Source organism: Rhea americana, unplaced genomic scaffold, assembly GCF_003343005.1.
Source record: "Rhea americana isolate MKP2758 unplaced genomic scaffold, rheAme1 scaffold_17, whole genome shotgun sequence".
Lineage (NCBI taxonomy): Eukaryota > Metazoa > Chordata > Aves > Rheiformes > Rheidae > Rhea > Rhea americana.
In genome coordinates, this window is record NW_028185816.1 from 1,113 (window position 1) to 24,193 (window position 23,081).

Below are 23,081 nucleotides of genomic sequence, written 5' to 3' on the forward strand. Positions count from 1 at the left end.
GGGGTTTGAGTTTTGGTGAGCTTTGTTGTGGTGATAGTTGTTTCTTTTGTTTTCCTGGTAATGTGCTCCATACACCCTTGCGAGGGAGGACAGGGGTTAGGGAACATTCTTTATGAAAGCAGAAAACTTTATAGCTGTGGAACACAAGCACTTAAGTTAGATTGAAGTTTACTGTAAGACAAATGACCTCCCTTCTACACAGCTGAGAAAGAGCTTTGGGTATATTTGAATAAAAGGGTAGGTATCCTTTTCATCCTCCCACAATGTCGGAAAAAAAAATCAGTATCTATATATTGCAGCTTCACTGATTATATTTTTGAAAGAAAAGAAAAATACATAGCTTAAGATCAATGGCCAAAAACAGTCCAAAGTAATTAGATATTTCTTACTCTAGAAAAATAAACCATTCTAAAAATATGTACAGGAAATACTTAAAACTTCTAGGGTCTCTAATAAGTTAATATATTTAATGAGTACAAGCACTGATAATTTTAGTTCTAACGTAAAAGGGGGAAGTACCAATCCAAAGGAAACACTAATATTTCTCGTTTGCCTTTAATCAGAGGTTTGGTTGAAGGATTGAAAGAACAAAATCAACAATAGTTGGAACATGCAGCTTTGGTGCACAGGAAAGGATGCTCTTTGAAAACCTCTTTTATTGCACTTCTATCCAGCAGTATGTGTTTATGGTTTGTATAAGCAAGACACTAGACAAAAATTCCTAGGAATAACTATGGATAACTAAATTGTCTTATATTTGGACATTAAATTTCATCTCCCAAAAACAGGTCGTGAGCTGAGTCAGGCTCTTTCAAACCTGTTTGGTCCTCCAGACTTTCTAATTCTTTACGTACTTCCTGAATGACACTGCTTTCTTCATAATCGGAAAGAATATCTCTGGGTATCAAACTGAGAAACGGCATCTCATCCATGATTAAGGGATTTTCTTTTTCATTATTTCTGCTTTCACTGGAGGACAGTTCACACACAGACATAGTGCTATGGCTGTTGGGAAAAGAAAGACATAGTCATACAGTGCATCTTTTGCCTGTTCCTTAATAAAAATTTGATGCCCTCCCCACATGAAAACACGTTACACACGCAAAACTGTCAGAGCTACATAGCTGACTTGACAGTCATCTGACTCTTATATGCTTGACATGAGATTTCCACACCCAGAGCTAGAACCAAGATATCTAGAACCTAACAGCAAAACACATTCAGTACTGGGACACAAGATGGCAGTGGGCTGCAGCACAAGCAGTCGTGGTGACTGCTCCTTTCTGTTAATGGCGTAGTACCTAGTTAAGAAACAAAATGCTTTAGTTTCAAAGGAATGCAGAAAAGATGTCCATGATGTTTGTCATCAAACTTAAATCTGGCAAACTGTGAACACTATAGATTTGCTCCTAAATAGGACAGCCCAATAGCTATATTTGCTGCAGTTCTTACTGCTTTGAAAAGTGAGTCCAGTTACGTGCAGACAAACATCCCACGTTCAATATAGAAACTTTATAATGGAACAATAATAATTTATATCTGTTGACTGAAGACAGGGGATTTGGACTTGATTAGTCAGGTTGTGCATCTGATGTTCCTCAGCACTGCAAGGGGCAGTACAGGACTACAGGTCCCTGTTACGGTATACAAGCTGACTACTGCTTGGGCCAGCCAGGCTCTCCTCAACTAACTGAAGTGATAAACGATAGTTTTCACTGTGCTTATCAGGCACTAGGATGGACTAGGCACACATTCAGCCAAGGGTCACATCAAGCAGAGATGGGAGGATTTGTTTCTTTTAATAGCAAAGGTTCAAAATCACCATGTAATTTCACAAAACTAGCTTTAGCCTGTTGTCCATGTGAGTGCTTAGCAGGGCAGTATGCACAGTATTACTGCACTTGTAGTATTTACCTAGACAGGTGAATAATTCTGGTGGCTATAGCTGGGCGGCTCAGTTATATTTTCATCCTAATATATTTCTGTTTTTCCATATTCTCATCTGAAATGTTTTCCTTCTCACTACATAATGATGTACTGCTGACATATCTTGTCTGAAGCTGACAGTACTTGCTCATTAATTGAAATTCCAGTGCTAAAAGGATAGGGTCAGTTTTGCTTGCTTCCTTAGATCAAATTTATGAGACGAAATGTTATTTCATAGCTTTTCATGTGTTTAAAAAAATGTAGAAATAATGTTGGGCAGGTAAGACAAGAAATTAATCTACATTTCTATCGCCATGTGTAAGAAACGTAGCTATGCTGTTTTGTTAAAAGCCATTAGAATGAAAGTTGTAAGGTAGCAAGAAACTTGAAGAAAGCTTATTGAAACGATCCTGCTTTCTTCCAAAGATGCTGATAATGCAAACAACTGTGCTTTTAAAGAATGGCGGGAAAGGTATGATATGGTTAAAGGTCTAGTCTCCAGCAGAAAATATGGAGTCAGTCTACTTCACTCTCTGTGAAAGTCATAATGATACTGAAGAAGTCTGCACAGTATGAAGTGTTTCAAATCTGGACAGCAGATCTTAAGACAGCTGTCGGAAAATGTTTTTTTGGATCATTTCGAAAATGATGAGAAAAGCAAGCAGAGACATTTGCCTTTTTCCATGTAATAGAAATTACCTTCTGTAAATCATCAGTACAAGAGCAAGCATGTTCATACCTATCTCATGTACTAAAATATTTTTGATCTGTAAGTGTGAAAGCAACAGTTATCAAGCAAAACCTGATGTAACAGAGAAAAATGCTGGACAAGGGCTATGTGCGAAGAATGAAATCAAAATGTCATTTCTAAACAGCTGCTATTACTCATTTGATTAAAAAAGCAGTACCAAACTGACACACAGATTACATTTACACCAGGAATAAGCTGTTGCCAAACTCAGGCGCATCTGTTTAGGACAACACTGTAAGTCTGAGATCTTTTCTCATCAGTGACGCCACGGTAAGTCAAAACGCTTTAAAGTGAGGATCTTTTACCTCTGAGGTTGGCAGATCAAGCCACTTGCACATGGGCATCGCTCAAGTACTCCATCGGGTTCCAATTCCCAGGTGATCAGGTTGAGAAGTCTGTTGGAAGGATCATGGCAGGGTTCACCTTCTTCAGGTAATGGACTGCATACAGGAAACAGTAGTTCTGCATGACAAAGCAAGTTAAGTTCAAGAGAACTCATTAACTGAGTGTTAAACCGAGCTGATCTAATTCAAAACTTCAGTTCTATATACAAGACAGGCAAAGACAGAATTACTTAACTTCTTTTTAAGTCTACTTACACATTGCTTAACCCTCTTTCCACTAGGTAGGAGTAAGACAACTGAAGGCTATTAAGACTTAAATTTATGCTTAATGAGCAAGATCCACTCCCACTTACCATAAAAACTACTGTCAATATAATGTGCAACTCCATCACTTGGGGATTTTAAAGATTATTCTAAAGAGGATAAAACTACCATTGAATTCTTTGCAACACAGTTTTAATGGTTTAAAACCTGCATGTAGAAATATTTCTGTTATAAAAGTATCTGTGTTAATTAGCCTGTTTTGTTACATCTTTACATACAAGTACAGAGATTGCAAGTACAGAACAACTGTTCAAAAGACTAAATAACGAGGTTGTTATAATTGCTACCCAGCCATTCAGTTTGTTACATAGATGATTCTACAATAAGCAAAACTGACAGCAATAGGGGGCTTGACACCCTGTTTCTGCACAGAGGTGAATTTCAACCTGCCTAAGGAATTATTTAGGCTACGTAGTTTGGGTTTCCTGGTGCTAGTAAGGTGCAGTGTTTTGAGTTTTATCTTGAATCCAACTTTTCCAGATGTCCCTATTAAAATTCTCTTCCTTCTCTAGTCCACTCACCTCACTTTTTGTGTTATGACAGAAGACAAGACCTGAAGAGTTCACAATCAAAGTTGTATGCAACAGGCTTGTTTAAAAATACATATGTTTATATATCATCAATTTCTAATTCCAAAACAGACTGGTAGTGGATACTCTGTTTTTTTAATATACAAAATATCCATTAAAAATGCAGTCTTACTGTATATTAGTGCAATCTTTTGCAATGCTCCAGTCATGGAAAAAGGCCTTAAGGTTAAGCCTAAATTGCACTTGCACCTAACCAGAAGACCATAAAGCACTGGTCAAGCAGACAACCGTAGAGAATGAAATCCATCGCCTTTAATGAGGAGCTCTGTTAAGTTTTAATGAGTGTTCCACCAATTTTAGTCAATATTTTTATCTATTTTTCCCTCCTCAGTTAAAAGTTTATTCTAAATTTGTTTGTTTTCAGGCCAAGCTCTATCTTGTATTCAAACTAGTGTGAAGGTTTTATGCAGTGGAAATAATCAGCATTAAGATGCTGCTTGTTCAAATCCCATGGAAGTCAGAGCTATAGAAGCAGTATTCCCTTGCCTAACACTACTCTCACCAGTTGCCACACCTTACTGATGTGGCAGCATGTGCACTTATGAAAACTGTTCTTTCACGGTTAGAGATTACAAACAAATCTCTGATAGAGCTCAGCAAAACCTGTAATTGCTTTAGGAGGGAATGCTGATGAAGGGAAAATAAACCAAAAATGATCTAACCAAATCTTACTGAAACCAAGTTTTCTTAACATGGCAAGTCTACCGTGTAGTATTCCAAGTCAACAAGGGAAAAAAAAAAAAAACAGGCTGACTTGCATTTAGATGATGCTTAAAATGAGCTTCATTCTCCTGAAATGCCCTAGTAGCCTGATCCACCAGTGAGATAAGGCAGGAGAGGCAGCCCAACCGTTTGTCAGTGAAGGTAAAAAGTAACCCCTTGCTCACTAAAAAGAAACAGGAGAGAGCAATACAGCAAAATGTCTCCCTGGATAGAAAGATAATTAGAACTGTGTCTTCTCAGTATAAAAATTAGAAGAGCTATGACAGAAGCAGTGAGAAACTGGTAGGTGGAAAACAGCAAAGAAGCTGGGAGGAGAGAGGGTTGACCAGGTAGGATTTAGGACTAGTTCCAGGCCTCTTTATCTTCTCCTCCTCCTCTTCTCCTTTTTTTTTTTTTTAAATAAAGTTTTACATTCCTGTGTGGAACTGGCAACCTAATCTCAAATATCATTCCTGTGTGTCCTGTCTATCCAGTGAGTATTGCATATTGAGGTGCCGTAGACAGTTTGTATAAAACTCAGAGTACAAAATGTATCTGCAATTTGATTCTGATGGTCGAACTGCTGACGTAAGGGTAAAGCCACTTTTAATAAGCTCATATCAATTTGTCAGCCATTTTTCATGTCTTTATTTTTGCTATGTTGAGTGAAAGTTTGACAGATCTGCAGCTTTTAAATGACTCAGATGCTTTATAAACATTAAATTTTTATATTTCTTACACTGTTCTCACTATTTATGTGTAGTAGGCTTTTCTTTCACCATTGTATGCTCCTGTCACACTACTTCCTACTCCTAATGCTATTAAAGCTTTTATAATGAAGCTAGCATAGTGTATTCCACACGACAAGGGAGAATGACCAACCCAGTGATACCACACAGATTTAACCACTTCACTTGGGCAAAAGAGCTAAATATGAACACTCCTATATTGTAAGACAAATACACTAAAAAATCAAAACCTCTATACCTTTCTGAAAAGCACAGCATGTTCCAGGGTTGCAGTCATGTTGGTTCTCACAAATGGTGCCATTCTCTCCCTTTGAAACAGCTTTCCTGCACTCACCCCAAACGCAAAGCTGGTCTCCACAGCATTCAACATCCCGTGAGCAATGCTTATAAATGGAAAAGTACAAGACAAAATTGTCACTCTAACACTAATTATATGTATCAACAGGCAGCTAAGCACAGATTTAGACCCTGGTCCTGAAGACAACTGCGAGTGTTTTGGACATAAGCAAGTCTGTTTAAACAGCAGGAATATTACGTGCATATGTTCTCAACTTAAGCACACCTAGAACTGTTTGATAGACAAGGCCTCAAGGACAGAGTTATGGCACCACTTAACATATAGTATACTTTCAGTCTTGCAAGCTCTGACTGAACTTTTTTTTTTTTAGCATTTACATGATAACTGTCCAAAGCCAGACATCCTGAAGTATAACGTGCATTTCAGGACAGACTTTTGCATTCAAGGGAAACAAAAAAAAAAAGTACAAAAATATTGCTTCTTCCACTGTTAAACACACTAATTTATAGTTTGTTCAGAAGATTTGCTTTCAAGGAGCAAAACTCAATCTTAGCAAAATCCTGTTTTTACTTGTAATATGAACTGTGCCTTAGTTGTAACCAAGTGTCTTTGAAAAGGAGAACTGCAAATCTCTAGATAGCCTTGATGACAGTTGTACCAATGTTTCAACTGCACAAACCTAATGAATCAACTCGATGAAATCAGTGTGTCATTCTGGGTGGAGGTTTTGTTTTTAAGTAGTTTGAATATCTCAAAGATTCCTAGAAGATCAGCACTTTAAGAGGTTGTTGTTTGTTTTGTTTTTAGTCTGCATAAAGCCCTGTCTGGGCAGCCATACAAAATCAGAAGTATTTCTTTTCCAGTGTAACACATGGGATGTGCTCGCATGTGGCTAGAAGTAGTACTACACTAGCACTGTTAGGACCTGTTAATTATAAAGAGTTTTTTTTTATTTGTTTGTGCTATTGTGGAGGTTCTAAGAGAACTTATTAGCCACCTTCAGTCTCAGCTCACTTTGCAACAGGAGTGGAGCTAGGACACAATTTTTACCTTACTTATACTACTAATGTTCTACTGAGAACTGCATAGAAAAGTAGGGTTGGGGGAGGGTTTAGGTTTCAGCAACATCCTAATCTTGTTTTTTAATTATTCTGTGTTAATTTGAAAAATGATCAATTTAACAGCTTGTAAAGCACAAAGAATAAGCTTTCTTAATGATGCTTGAGCTGAAATTCTGTAGGTATTGTGTTTAAGCAAGCATTCAATCCAGCAAAGTCATTAAAGCTCCCTGAAGTTACCAAATTTAGTTTTAAAATCATTGCAGGAGCAGCCTGTTGCTTTTAGATTATAATAATTCTATTGATTATCTGACTTTACAGCAATGCTGGTTTGCTTCTGGACTTAATAGTCTGCAAATGCTTGGAGAAATGAATTTGCTTCACCATAGCCCATCACTGTGATAAATTGAAAGGGATGTTTAGATAAAAGGCTTTCTTTTAGAAGACTGAATTTAAAGCTTATTCTCCTTATAAAAAAAAGCCTGAACTTCTCACACAGCTGTCACCTCCTGTAAATAATCTAGCTATAGCTACTACCAACAATATCTGTCTTTTAACTCAAAAGACAGATTGCTTCCTGAGGTTCATGGATTCAAATAATGTAAATGATTCCTATAAGATCCCTACAGTAAGAACTGAGCTACAGCATTGTACAAGTGGTCAACGCAGGGAAGACATTAGCGTGCTGCAATTCTCCTCTCTGGGAGTCAATACCTGGAAATGGCCAACTCTCAACTGAGCCTGAAGAATTAGGATGATACTCGCTCTTTTCCCATCACTATGGGAATAGTGCCTTAGTTTATGCTGTCCTTACTCCACCTAACTGAAGTCAAGCAGGAGTCAGGTGGAGCAGGGGCAGGTTTTTAAGCGTGCAAGAACAGAAACTTTGTAACTTAGTAGTGTTAATATGGGGGGGGGGAACCACTCATCTATTTTTCAGCTTCACAGGGAAAACTACATCTTTATGTAACAGTTTGGTTTGCTGACATCAGCAACAATAATATACGTAGTGAGTTTCTAAAGACCACATAACATCACATATCATTCAGGACTTACTGTATGCTGGGTTTTACAGAGCTGACACTTGTACTCTAAGCTGGAGAATTGGCAATATTTCCCTGTTTCACAGTCTTCGTCAATGATACACTCCTAAAGAAAAGGATAAAAGTGTGATTTGCCACGATGTGACAGAAATCCATATCTCTCCTTGAAATGCCAGAAGTTCTTAAGAAAGGAAATTGATTATATTTCTTATTTGGAAACTCAGAAAAAAAGCTTTCCTTGGGTCTTTCCATATGACAACAGCTCTATAGTAAAATAATTGTTCTCCTGGCACACTTAGTTGTTGCCCTCAAAGCGTTAGGTGGCTTAGCTTCTTGTAGAAATATTAATAGAAGCAAATTTAAGAAAATTAATTCACTCCTTGCTGTGCTCTTTTGAGCAAAGGAAACAAGAAATTTGCATTAAGTCTCTTCCATCGGTGTTTAGCTGTGATTCATTACCACAGGCTGTTTTCTAGAAGGCAGGCAAGACTGAAGGGAAGAGGCTACACTGCAGCAGCCAGGAGGAGTATCTTCATGCTCTGTGGGAGATATCTCCGACAGCTTGCTTGATTCCAGGCCAGGTAGCTTTATACTTGTGTCCCTCCTCTTACCCAGCAACACCAGTGCTAACTTCAGAAACACAGCAGCACAGCTAGCCTCCGTAAGCAAGTAAGAACAAGCTGAAGGGAGAAATCTGTTTCCTGCTAACTCCTCTGGCCTCCTTTGTAAGAGGCAGACAAATTCTTCTAAGATAAACTTAAGAATCTCTGCACTTCTGTCAGCAACAGCTTCTATGCTCAAACTGTAGTGCTCTCCACGGGACTGGAAAATTAAGCATTTCTGAAACATTATGGTAACACCAGCACTATGTTACAGCCTGTACTTTTGGAAGGCAATATATGTCATTACACCTCTTAATTTCCTTTTCTTGGTTATTAGCATGCCTGTGATGTAACTATTGCTATGGCTCATCACCTGCAAGCTCACAGCTGCAAATATCTAAATACCTACACTCACAAATTTCTAATCCTCCTTTCAATTTCATCTCAATATTGCAAAATATGCAGGAATAGATTCTCAGCTGATGTCATTCCTCTGCTAGTTCCCTGCTGTCAATGGAGCAAGCTCACCTTTGCTAAGTTTTAGCCAGGCCAAGAATGTAATTTGTATTTCACATGCTTTCAAAATGCATATTACAAACTCAGTGTTCCCCCCCCAGAGATTACTTACTGCACATGATTATTTAGTAGATAGATTTGAATACTAATCTAGGATTGGCATGTATTTAAGAGCCATATACATCAAAGGGAGGATAAATAAATAATAATAAAAAAAACTCAGTTCCCTAATGCACGCTATATCAACCTTTGCTTCTAGCTACACAACCAGAGTAGGCCTCAAGCTTGCAAGGTGCTTAGGCAACATGTTTAGCTTTTTCAAGCCTGGAAGTATTTCATGGCCTTAACAAAAGTGTTCATGTGCTTGAGCTGAGAGGGATGTCCAAGTTCCTATCTGAACCACGGACTCCAACTGAAGTTGCTCCACCCAGAAATCCCACAAGTGCTGTGATGGAGAAGGCTCACTTTCCATCTGTGCTGCATAGGGTGAAAGTACAAACTGGTCCAATTCTTCCCCCTCCTTTTTTTTTTAATACATAATTAAAGAACAAAACAGCTTTGCAGGCTCTTTAGGTACACCAGTGAGGAAGAGTCTAATATGGAGAGTACGTATGTATGCCTGTGTATCCCTGGAATATCTGGTTCACAGGGAATCTGCCTTTTGTTCCCATTTAATGGTTACTTCTTCAAAACTGTGATTAGCCCTGTTCTCTGAAATGTGTTTTCTCCAGGCTAGAAACAATCTAGCCAATAGAAGAAAAAATTACAGCACAGCTCCTGCATGAGTCACTTGTACTGCATTTTGGTTTTTGTCATCATAAGGTTGATGTTAAATTTTTGTTACTTGCCAGTATCAAAATAAAGGAGTTATACAAAAATTCCAGAAGCCTCTGAAGAAACTACTTGACAACTCCTTTGTAGATATTAATCTAATTTTCTGGAGCAGATCAACTCTTAGCTGTGCATCCTTTATTTAAAGTTTCTATTCAACTTTTAATTTTGTATTTCTACTTCCTTAGGTCATTTTCCCCCAAACTCACTGACTTCCTCAGCCCCACTTTAATTGGGTTTTGTTTGTATGTGATCAGCTGGGCTGAAATGTAAATTGTGAATAAATAATGCAGGCAGCTCAGTAAGAAATTTAAGTGAAGCTCACCCATAATCATTTGAAAAAGGAAATGACTACATTCTGAAAGGGCTGTACTGTCTTCACATCTTCTTCATATTCAAGTTTATAAAAGCTACTTGCACTTTATGAAACAAGGCTGCTCTGCATGAAAAGCAGAGTTTGGGTTACCCATTCTAGCCATTAGAGATGTTTTTTTCAAACACTTTGATTACGCAGTGCGTAGAACAGAAGGCAAGCACAATCTGCATCCTCGTTCCTTTTTAAGTCAGTTACGTGTTTATAATTAAGAAGCAGTTATTTCAGCTATTATTTTAAGAACTCAGTATCACTGAATCCAGGCTTCTATAAACTACCATAATGCATTTGCAGCTTCATTTTTCTAGCACAGTAATAATGTGTGCTTTGCTTGTTTACTTTTAAGTTTGAGTTGCTACATAATCAGCTGGGTAGAAATCGAAATGTTATGTAGTATGTTTGAGGTTTTGTGGTTCCCAGTTAGCAGCTAGCTCTGTCAGCTTCTTTCATGAATCCCTCTATCTGCGCCAAGCTATATTCAAAATAAACTATACTATTTTATTCCTATTCCATATGCTTTCAGGCAAGCAGCCAGGCTTCATTTAGTCAGTTTTTCCAATTGTTACTCTCTAGAGGAGGAATCTTGCCATAATCGTTTTTAAGCTCATGGAATAACTCTCTCTAGCTCTGAAACCACCTAACATCAAAGTTGCAGTTCTCCAGTCAACGCTTTTTCTTGCACTCATGATTCCCCTGCCAAATCCCTCTTTTTATCCTTTTACTGAATTATGTCTCAGCAGTTCAGAATCCCAATTTTATGAGTTTTTTTCAGTTGGGGAAAAAAATTCCTTCACAGTTTTCTTTCCAGGCAAGGCAAAGACTATTTTCATATACTCTCTTAAATCTGTGAAATCTGGTGCCACCCTCCAAACCAGCCTCCTTCACTCAAGTATTTATTATAATCCAAATGTCAGTGCAGAACCCAGCAACACTTACACATGAATATGTGTAGCTTTTTTTTTCCCTTAATCACACTATAGCTTCACAAAAAACTTGAGAAAGAACAACTGTCAAACAAGTAGCAAAACTAAGCATCTTCATTAACTGCAATGGAATACAAAAAAAAAAAAAAAAATCCTTTCTAGAATTCTGCAAGCTAACTTATTTTTTGTCTTTGTAGAGGCAGCAGTGTGCGTACACTGCAGAGAGAAAGCACTAGCTTCTGACATGCAACAGAGAATTAGCTACACTTCCAGTGCTGTACATCTCTCTGAAATGCATTATGAAGTTACACCAGTGAATCTAATGTAGCAGCAAGGAAATACGCTTATTGAGAGCTGCTAAAGAAGAATGCCATGCCTATTAGTATGGCATGACCTGTAAACAGCAGAAGTCAGGAAGGAGCTGTAAGTATAAACTTAGCATCCTTTGGACTCTTAATTATAATATTGTACCCTACAGTTAATATCCTGTAACACCTGAAAGCAATTTGGAGGCTGGGATCTGTTCCAAAGCCCACAGGAAAAAAACAAAAGAAAACAAAACAAAAGACAATTGAAATTTGTGGAAAAGGTTCCCTTTGCTTTGAGTAAGGCTTTTAAAACTGAACTGTGGCTGAAAGAAACTTAGATTTTCTTGTCTTTGGCATATTATGCCAACATATCATTTGCTTTCTTAAGAAATGGTTAGCTTCTACATTTGGGATTTTGAAAAGTTAAGGACTATGGTGATAGTGAAGTATGGCACTAACACAACCACCAGAAAAATGAAATAGATGCCCAGGTGTGCAATGGCATGGGAGTGAACAAGTCAGAACTGGTGTAACAGGTTTTGACAAGAGCACATTCCTTCTAGTTGAATGTTTACATTATGTGGAAAAGCATACAAATACAACAGTTTTTTTTCAGTGTAATAGGACAGTCTTTACACTTCACCTAGTGACATGCCTTTGACCTTGAAAGCACTTTGGGCTATTTTGGCAGATCGTACTTGAATGGTGGAGGACAGCCAACTGCAATGTGGACTGTGTTATCCTCTACCCATATAACACCGTAAGTTTAAAAAGCAGAACTACAAGGCCAGAGTTAATCTACTTGCCTTCAGAAACCCACTTTCATTTGCAATGTTCATATAGTTATAGTGTTCATATAGTTATAGTTACCACATCTTCAAAAACTCTTTCTTCAAAGATAATTTTAAACAAAACTCTCTCTTCACTACTCATATCTTCAGCAAATATTTGTCTGGGACAGACAAATGTCTGTCTGGAACAAATTTCCCTTGCCTTCTTGGCTCTTCAGGCTTTAACTTAGAATCCAAGAAAGCAGAGAGGAAAGGGCTGCTGGTGACTTCATATACATTTTTTTCAGTGGTAATTAACACATTTATCAAGCCTGAAAAAGAAAGGAGGAAGTGAATGGAACAGCAAACACTCCTGTGCATAAGGTGTAGCTGTAGTGAAGAAATTCTTCGCTACAGCTGTCTGCCAAGATCACTGACTGCTCTGACACTGAATCCATGAGAAAAGTAAGTGGCATTCAAACAGTAGAACCATTTTTTCCTTCCCTATGGAAACTAAGTGGCTTCATTTCCTTGCTTATTCTGATCCTATTGCAGTTTGTGACTACAAGCCTTTTGAAACCATCTAACAACCCAGGAGAGGCAGGCACATTTTTTGTTTTGGCAATGCCTGTAAGCCAAAATAACGCATTGCGTCAAAGTGATGGCCATTCTGAAGTGTTCATTTCTAACCCTCTATGGATTTCACGTTCACAAGCTGTAAAATATAGAGGCAAAGTGCACTGAATTCAGACATGTTCAGAAATCTTGCCAGGAGATACACACATGAAGCTATGCTAAAAGAAGCAGCTGGTGCAATAATCAGAAAATTATTTTTAATAACAATCTGGGGAAACCTCTTGCAGTCTGCTGGGACAACTGTGCTTCAAAAGCTTTTCTAAACAAAAAGCTTCTTCACATATTTCTTAAAAACTCCTCTTCCAAGAGGAAGAAATTTCCTCTTCCAAGACTTGTGAACCAAGTAAAACTCAAATGTGAACCTCCATAAATGGTAGCTATGCATCCTTCCCAGGGCTTACCAGAGCATAGCTGTGAGAAATTGATAATTTCAGCCATAGTTGAATTGCTCTTGTAAAATCACTTGTTCACACTAAAATTGAAATTTCTCAGCAATTAGCACTTCTAAGGGTTAATGTTTACTTCTTGGTTTACATGTCCTTTTCCAGTTTTTAATTGCTACAAGACACATCACACAGGACTGGTCTTAAAAACTTCTCTGTTACTGTTGCAGATGGTTAAAAGCTACTGAGTACTAAAGGAAAAAGCATAAAAACTGCTTTATATACTACATGTATTAGAAAAATGACAGAATTACATAGACAGGAATACTGCTTTATAGTTTGAATTGCAATAGTGTTCTGGTTCCTAACCTCTTAATTGTCTGGGCAGGGCACATCATAATGCATTCATCTTTAACGAGATATGAATTAATTTGCCTTGAAATAGCTTAAAAGCTCTGTAATCCTTTTCAGCAAAGCAAAGGACTCCTGTCCTGCCAAGTAAATATCACTCATAAAAATAAGGACTACCGTTAAAAAAAGGACACTGAAAAGATTGGTCATGTGAGTTGAAAACTATGGGGTGCTGGTCACATCCAGTGCTATTTGAACTTGGCTTTAGGTACCAAAAGCAGCATAGTTACATGAGCCCTAATATGCTGTAGAAATGCTCAGGGAATTAATTGAGCAGCGTGTAGTCACCTGATAAACCAGCTTTGCCACAAAAGCTAGTGTAAGAAGTTCACCCCCTTCTCTATCATCTGCTTATTCTCACCACAAACACAGTGATCCTATCACTGACCAGGCTCCCAGGCAGTTAGTGTTTCTGGTTAAAAAATAAATAAAATCTCACATTATCTGCAGCTTCAAGGAACTGAGATTTCATGGGAAAAAGAGGACACACAATCAAAATCAAATAATATAAGATCCCTCACAAATGTCTCAGTTGGGATACTAAGGACAATAATGACTGGATGCTCCATCAGATCACATTCTGTTCATCTGTCCTCCAAAACTTTGTATGTCCTGTTACAATTACAGAGCAGGACCTTCTGCAAAAGCATTCACTTGATTTTTTTTCCCATCCCCCCTCTTTTACTCAGTAAGTGCTGCAATAATCTGACCCTAGCAAGACTACAGTCTCAGTGAATGCTTCTGAGCAGTACATTGGTAGAGATGCACCATCAGGAACACAGTGCAAAATACTTATTTCAGTCTATTTTGCAATGGTATCAGAGGAAGCACACTAGGAGAACTGTTCAGTTTTGGCAGACAAAATATATATATGTAAATCATAACCTGGCAGTGAATTAACTTAGTCTGCAAACTAAAAGGTATCCAACTAAGAAAGGAGTGAAGTCTGGAACAGCTTTTCGTGTGTAAGTAAAGGGAACAAAATCCTACCTAATGTGCAGTGGACCATAGGATATACACATATATAGAGAGAGACACATACATATATGGCTATACATTGCAGTAGCTGCATTCAATAGCAGCAGTCTCTTCTTCCCATGCATTTGCCCTTGAGTAGCAATGACAAGTTTTAGCATGAAAAATTCTGTTTTTTTCCTTCTGTTTGTCAAGCCAATATCTACGATAGGCAAAGCAGGATGGTAGCAATTCAGGAAAGAAAATCTTCCCTTAAGCCTTCCTGAAACTTGATGCCATGCTGTGGACTCAGTTCCTTTTTTATTTCACAAAAACTTCAAGATCTTGTATATTTGTAATAACATAGAGAAAAGAAGGTTCTGAAATCAGAGTATTTGAAACCCAAGAGCAATAGCCGTTTACATCTAATGTCCATGTTAAGAGAACTTCTTTCAYATGGTATATGATTATCAAATGAGGATAAAATATGATTCATGTTTATGAAGAAAATTTCCCTAAGTATTTTGCAATAAATTGTCCAAATATAAAAGTGTATCCTTCCTATGGAGGTATTAATTGGACAACAGAAATTCTTTGACATTTAATATCCAGAAATGTGTCTAAAACCTTGTGGTCTAGAAGACTTCAGTTTTTATTCCAAGTAACTTGAAAAACAGTAACAGTTATGGAAACACTGTAAACTTGTGCTACTGAGCTCTAAAGGGCCATTATTTCCAAGTAGTCAGTAATCATATAAAGATACAGCTCTCAAAAAACGATGTGCCCAGAGGCTGAACTTTAATGCAGGCGTCTCCTCTCTACAACTGGAAGTTGCTACGAGGTTTCCATGATTCACTGCCAAACTATGTAAATTCTGAAATTTTTTAAAACCAAAACAATCTAGAGTAGCCCTACAAAGCAATGATGTGAAATACCTATGAGAAAGGAAAAACAGGATTTCTATATTTATTAGCTCCCTGCTAATCTTAATCACTAAATTAAGAGTAGCACAGACAGTAAGATGCCAATCTGCCCCCAGTTCAGAATTTATTCAGAATTTCTTTCAAATCTTATGTGTTTTGTTCTTACGTGATTCACATTTTTGAGAGCTCACGGTTTCCACAGCCTTACTGTGGAATAGAGTACTATTTAAGGTGTCAGCCGAAGATAATTATACTATAATAATAAGAACAGAAATACTAAATATGGGTAAGAATTCACCCACAACAGACTATGCCTAAAGCAGAGATGACTATGTGGGAGACTGCTGTTACCATAGACAAAAGGGACTATTTTATTTTCCTAGATGTAAATGGGACAAGAATGGGTTTAAATTGCTGCAATAGAGCCTTTCTAGTGAAGGTAGAAAAGCATTAGAATACATCATTTCTATCACTGGAAGATTTTGATATTTTAGGCTCTCAGCTGGACACTAAAGAAGCAATGGATGCACGCTTACTCCCTTCAAGAGAAAGTCTGTCTTGTAGTCTTTTAGGGATAAACCTGATTTCTTGTTCTGTTTGTACTAACACAATCACCCTGAGAACAGAATTAATTCTAGGTACTGTGACTGTGTTACAGTAATAGCTTATTTTTGGTGAGGATATATTTATTCCAAGAAAATTTTTCTCCCTTTAATATTTAGCCACTCAAATGGCAGATAGAAATGGAGAGGCAGTTCTTCAGCTAGTATGTTTTTGCATTAAAATACTCTTTTTGTTCAGAGTTTAACTGGAATAGATATACACCTTATTACAGCATATGAGGGTCTGGCAAATTTTAAAACAACTGTAAACACAGGCATAGACCTGAATTACTAATAAGGATCATTGCTTTCAGAATATTAATTAGTACTAAAGAGTTTTGTTTGCCTTACTTGACAGGGGAAACTTGCACTGAACCAGAACAATAGAAAAATATACAGGAAATCCTAGTCATTCTTTTTTAGGTTTTTTCTTTACTAGTAAAGTTAATTCACTAAAGTTATCTGAATTACTTCAGACTCTTGCAGATATAAATGAGAGCAGGATACCTTTAATTAAGAGTATCCCAGTTTCTTTTGTATCAGTTCTTTTCCTGTAAATTTAAAAAACACTATTTAAGGTAAGAAATATGTGATAATGAGCTGCRTTTTCTGACCTTTGGTTGCTGTATTTTCAGCCAAAACACCTGCCTGGTCTGCCCCATCTCTCAGCAAATGGCACCTTGCTTCTCTTCACTCTGATAAGGTCTTGCAGCTGTTTACACCTGCTTGCTTGTTCAGGATCACCAAGCATGATATCTGAGTCCATAGAAACTGTGGTCTCACTTTTCTCCACATCATGGCTATTGCAGCTCTACAGTATTACAAAAGCATCATATATTCATATATTTGTACACACTTGTTCCTGATTCTTCATGTGGATCCACAGCTTTCTAGGCAGTGTTCTCTTTAAGGAGACAAGCTAACACAGAATGCACTAAGGTCAGAAAATAAAGGTGTAGTCAGAGCCCTATGATTCACATTTCTGCTGGTGATTACATAGCTTTCCCATCATTCTTCTCTGGAGACATTTCTTCCTGCAGGATCAGTAGCAACACTCATGTTTTGCAAACCCCTGCTGACAGGTCTTTCCATTCACTGAGGCTAACATTCAGGTTTTTCTGGCTGCAGTCCAGTGAACATCAGATGACCAATAAAATTTTGATCTTAGAGATACACTGTTACTTGTACTAACCATCTTATCATCAGTGAGCTAAATTAAATCTCTTAATAGCTTCTGCATCACTAAGAAGCACTTCATACCTGTGGAGTTAGATATGAACACTTGAGGTACATGTACACTCCATCATACCTTCTGTTCAGGAAGGGTGTATATCTTTCTCTACAAACAAGATGCATACCCTAAGAGTATTCCAAAAGCAGAGACAATAGACCATTGGCACAATTTTTCTCATCTCTGCTACTTCCTCTCTCCCTTTTTGACCTTCTCTCTATCATTTTCAATCGTGTTTCTACTGCAACAAGCACAAGCTACTTGTCTTCTTTTCTACATTCCCCTAAGCTTCACACTCTATATTGCCAAGATTGGCACTGAAAAAAAGAAATGAAAACAAACATCTTCATAAAAATGTTCAGAATGTCTGAACCCTGCTTGACTGAAGAGTCTTGGCTCTCCAACACAAGCCAGGGGATGCATTTGCTCATTTCAAAACAGGATACTGGTATCACTATCCAAGCCTCTCAGGATCATTATCAGAATGCTGTTTCATTAAATGGGCTCAAAATCCCCAACTCCTAGCTTCACTTTGCATGACTACTAGATATCTTTTCCAGTGAAGTAACTGTGGATTCTAAGTAGATTGCTAGGRTTCGACAGGTTAACAAAGTTACACACTAGAACGGTAAAATGCACATCACAATGCTTTGGAGAGGCTATAAAAGAGACTGAAAGAAATAGAGGGTAGATCTGCTAGTGAAAAGCGATAGTTTTTTGTGTAGGGTAAGATAAGAAAAGACATAGTAGTCTTGCTGCAGGAATTCAGGCAGATTGGGACTAGAAGGGAATCTAGCCTACAAGAGGCTTTTTGTTTTAAAATTTAAAGTTATGATTTGCAAGCACTTGAGAAGAACTACTTAAAACATAACAATAGAATGTGAAGGAAGACAGTGCAATAGCATGTAGATATTCTGCTTACAAAGAAGTGGTGGAACTAGGTTACACCTTTTAAAATAAGTGCTGCTGTAAGCTATTCATGCATTTTGCAGAAAACTTTAGTCTACACTATGATTGTAATAATCTATTCAAGCTACTGTGTTTAGTATGTGAATATGAAAAGAGTGACAATTGATTCAGATCTGTTAATTCTCTCTCAAATCATTACTTAAGAAGTACAATAAATTGTGTACTTTTCTCTACCCCTACATTAAAAATGACCTAAAGGGAGGAATGTACTAGACAAGAGATGATGCATGTAACAAGTGATGTCAACAGTGCAGATCAGACAGTTAACCAAAAGGAACCTAAAAGTGCAAATTAATTAAATGCCTAAGCATAGAAAAACTACCAGATTTAGCTATTCCAGGATATTTGGCTAGCAAGGGACCAGGATTTCAAGCCAAGAATGCACTTAATATCTCTACTGATAGTTTAAGGTTTTTGACTACAAGTCACAAGGGTCTAGAAATTATTTGAAAAATGAAACAAAAAGATTGAACTAAAATGTTGGACTGGAATGACCTAAACAAGTGTCTGTCCTGAGATATTAACAGGAAGCAGAAGGCAACACCAAGACGTTGCATGTTCTAACTTCTATTAACTACTTCCCTACAGTGCTGCTAATGGACAAATTGCAATTTCCCTTCCACTAATGCTTGCTTCTCAATTTTCAAAGTTTCTTTTCTCTTCAGTATTGGTAGGAACCCTCTCCTTGGAGCAGCATGAATCTCTGATATTGCAACTCCAGTATGTGGCTGTGAACACATTTAGGGAAATCATATAGAAGTTGCTCAAAAGGGATTCCAGCAATTATTTTATCAGTTCTGGATCTCCCCAGAGAACTGGATGTTTGGTTATGAATTGCTACAGCTTAGATATTTAAAAGAGATTTTTCTCTAGAAAATTTTGCCTTGCAAGCTTTTGGGGGAGATAGGTACCAAGAGAGTAATATTTACTATTACCTATTTCTGTTTAGTGTTTTGTTATTGAAGTAAAGATAAATCTTTCTACTTACAGGCTGGAAGAGGCTTTAAATGGGCCATCAGTATGAGGATTCTATTTTATCTATACAGATAAATCTTTAAAATTATTGAAGTTTCTATTCTCCAGGCAACTTTCTTAAATAAACATTAAGGTCAAGCCCATAATTACTTAAGAAACAACCACCAGACAGTCACCTCCAGAACCTGTCAAGTCAGCTTGCTCTGCATAAAAGAGATTTCACAATGGTAAGGGAGTCTTTCCTGAACAGAGCTGCAGGGATCCAGCCAGCACCCTCTAGCTTCAGAAATAATGCCCTGCTTTCATGGGCTTATTTCCTAAGGACCTGAGACTGTTCAAAAATACTTACTAGCTAGTTGCTGTATCTGCAGAAGGCAGATACCAAAAATATGTATGCATACAGACACCACACCCCGTGCAGAGAAAGAGTAAGCACCTTGCACAGAATTGCAGCAGATGGAACTCTCCTAACTCTCCCACAAAAAACACTGACCTTACTTTTTAAACATTGACAAGACACAGTTGTGCTTGGGAAAGAAAAANAAAAAAAAAAAAAAAAAAAAAAAAAAAAAAAAAAAAAAAAACTCTACAAATGAAGACAGGCAGAAGAAAGGTGTATTTTTTACAGTAACTGTGCTAAAGCCAAATGAATAATGCATGATACTCTTCCAGCTCACTAGTACATCATCCTTAGAATCAGCATCTTTAAAAATCTGTTTTAAGAAAGTGAATTGAGAGCAATCAGGTATACTTCTATGTATACATACTTTCTATGTACACATACATACTACTACATACAAACTTTCATAGAAAGTTTGATTTACAAAAAATATATACTTGATAAAAAACACTCATTGCTTTTTTTTTTTAAGCAAATGAACACAGAAAAAAAATCCTTAGATACACTAGCCTTGAGTTAAACAGGTAGTTTATCTAAAATATTATTCTGAATGAAAGTGATAAATTCAGCTAAATTCAGCTTTATGTAGCGAATCTTAACTGTACCTTTTCTTTTTCATTTTATTTTTCATGCTTGCTTTTCACTAGTTAGGCTAACGTATCACAATTGAAACATGACTAGCCAAAAAAGGGCAATATTTTGATCTTTGAATGTTACTAAAGAATGGTGCTATTTTAATTAGGTTCTACACTTGAGTTTGCTACTGTAATAATTCTTTTAACTTGCATGCTAACCAAATGTTCCCAAGAGAAGTAAATTACAGAACATTTGGGCTCTAAGCCCAGCTACAAGTAGGGGTAAAACCCTTTATGGATACAAAAATCTGCATGACCAGCCTGTATTTGACCTCTTTAGTGATGCAGGACTTTTGGATCCAAGCCTGTCAACTACGTTGGTGACTGTCAATCCTCACTGACATCCGAGAAAGGGAAAGTTAGTCTGGGAATGTAAATGGCACCTCCAAATAATGCAGCACCTCTCAAGAGCTGAATTTCAGTGCCAGAAATGGCAAGCAGCCCAGTTCCTCTTCTGGAGACTTAGAACACTGATAGTCTTCTGACCAGCACAATACAATCAACCGAATCATTTACTAACAACAAGGACTGTCTAAAGTGAATGCTTGTGTGATGCAAAGCCAAAAAGAAACACTGTCTGAGAGAGAAAAGTATGGGGCGAAGATTATCCCTAATATTTCTATAACAGCGTATATGCAGTGTGTGTGTGTGTATGTGTGTGTGTACATGAGTGTGTGCGCTGTATATACATATATTTGTTGTGGAGTTGCAGTTATCATTAATTACTGCTGTAATCAATTATACAGAGATCATGTTTCAGAATAGGTGGTTTGCTAAGCTGTTCAATGAATTCTCACATTTACCACTTAATTGTAGTCACAGTACCTAAAGAACAGGAGCTGTGAGAATCTTTAACTTTTCTAAACCACACCTATAAATTGAACCTACAAACTGAACCTATGAAACAGGTTTGGCTTTCAGCAGTCAAAGTTCCCAGCAAGCATAAAACTAGAGTTTATGTGGTACCACATGCCTATTTCCTCTATTTTTCAGAGTGAAAACATAAACTGAAGTGCTGTTCTAAAGAGAGCACCAACCCGAAGGCTACCTGAGTAGCATCAAAATGCAGGTCCTGTTCCAGTCAGCTGGCCCCCTACAGCCTCTGCTACCAACTTTTCCATCAAAGAGCTTTATTAGAAAATGTCAGTATCTGCCCTTTTCAAATGACTGTCAATACTTACAGATATAATTATAAACTACAACACCAAGCAGCGGGATAAATCACTGATAAATACTAAGAATGTATTTTACAGAACAGCATATACCAGTTGTATACAGAAGTCCACAGAGGTAATCTCCAAACAGATTTCAAAAGGTTTCCATTTGCAGCTGCCTGGAGAATACAAGAGCTAAACACTCATTGCTTTGTCGCTACCATGTAAAATAAGCAGCAAAAAAGCAGAACAACTCTTCCAGCATCGAACATGCAGGGGAAACCTGCTGTCTGGAGAGCAACTGCAACATTCCACAATGTCACAACACTTTAGATATGAAAATTAAGTATCTAAAAATGACCTAAGGAGCCACTGCAAATTTTTCTGCAACTCATTTTCCCAGTATTTTTATCTTAAATTTATAGATCTAAGCAATAGGGCCTTGGACAAAATCTTTCTTCCACATGACAGATCTCTCCTTGGCAGCATGTTTTTCCTGCTCTAATCCTATTTTCCAGTTCTCAGTCTCATGCCATTACTCCTAGAATAGTTCTTTGCCCTTGTAGTACCCTAAGTAATTCATATTCCTCCTTAACGTTTACAATTTTCAAGTATTTTTAGACTTCCTTCTGCTAGGCATCTCTCAGCCAAACTAATATATGCATGTTTGCCCTCTTTCCTTAAATAACAACCAAGCATGCCTGTTGGTTGTTTTTTGCATTTACCTTTTTCGTCTAACTTGGCAACCTCTAAATAAGGTGTCTGTACCCTTGACATGTTCAAAGTTCAAAATAAGTGGGAGAGGGGAATGGAATTTTCATCAGAAGCTGCAGTAAGGATGTTGATGAAGAAAGCTCCCCAGTGTTTAAATGATTTGGAGTTAACTTGATTGTTAGTTCTGCTTACACTTACTTCATAATGGAATAAGGACTGCTATCATGAAATTTGACAAATGTTTGTATTCAGCCCTCAAATTCTTTTGCTGGAAGACTAATCATGATGTTGGATCTGGATGCAGCACTGGTTCGGTAAGTGAGGCAACTTTCCCAAAAGGAAAATGTAGATTTTTACAGCTGTGATGAGTGGATAGATGCCTATGACAAGCAAACAAAATACATTGTGAAACAACACCAGAGTGTTGTATCCATTGCTAAAGAATATTGAAAAGTTTGCTTTTCTTTATACACCATTTTTGAAGATGACCATATTTGCTTAAAAAAGAAAAACAAAAACAAAAACCCACTTGAATTTCCTTCATTAAATACATTTCATTATTAAAAAGCATCTTAGAATATGTTAAATATACCAGTTTGTATATAAAACCAAAATGTAGCTTAGAATTGTTAAAATTTATTTTGTACCTTGACTTAACACATCATCTCATTATTAGCTTTGCCAAATACAAGAAAATCCAAGTACAGGATACACAAGCAACTTTATTGTTGCTACTTGTCATTTTCAACTTTCATAACAGTATTTATTAAAATAGGAACTGGAAGAAGGAAAATTTAGTCAGAGGATAGTCATACAAAGCCACCTGTCAGAGTAAACTAATTTGAGGGACTTCAACCACCCTGATATCTGCTGGAAAGACAATACCGCTAGGCACAAACAGTCCAGTAGGTTTCTGCAGAGCATAAATGATAACTTTTTGACACAGGTAGGGAAGCAGCCAACAAGGAGAGGTGTGCTGCTGGACC

General features: G+C 37.3%; 1 protein-coding gene across 1 annotated transcript in view; it reads right to left on the reverse strand.

Moving 5' to 3' along the window:
* Positions 1 to 539: 539 nt before the first annotated feature.
* The window catches only part of LOC146598080 (dickkopf-related protein 3), a 28,536-nt gene continuing 5,994 nt past the window's right edge, over positions 540 to 23,081 (reverse strand). The window contains exons 4-7 of the mRNA XM_085300816.1: positions 7,799 to 7,891; positions 5,625 to 5,769; positions 2,983 to 3,139; positions 540 to 1,005 (exon numbers count right to left, since the gene is read on the reverse strand). Of these exons, the coding sequence (XP_085156942.1) occupies positions 765 to 1,005; positions 2,983 to 3,139; positions 5,625 to 5,769; positions 7,799 to 7,891 (636 nt within the window). The 3' untranslated portion in view covers positions 540 to 764. The remainder of the gene's footprint in view (positions 1,006 to 2,982; positions 3,140 to 5,624; positions 5,770 to 7,798; positions 7,892 to 23,081) is intronic.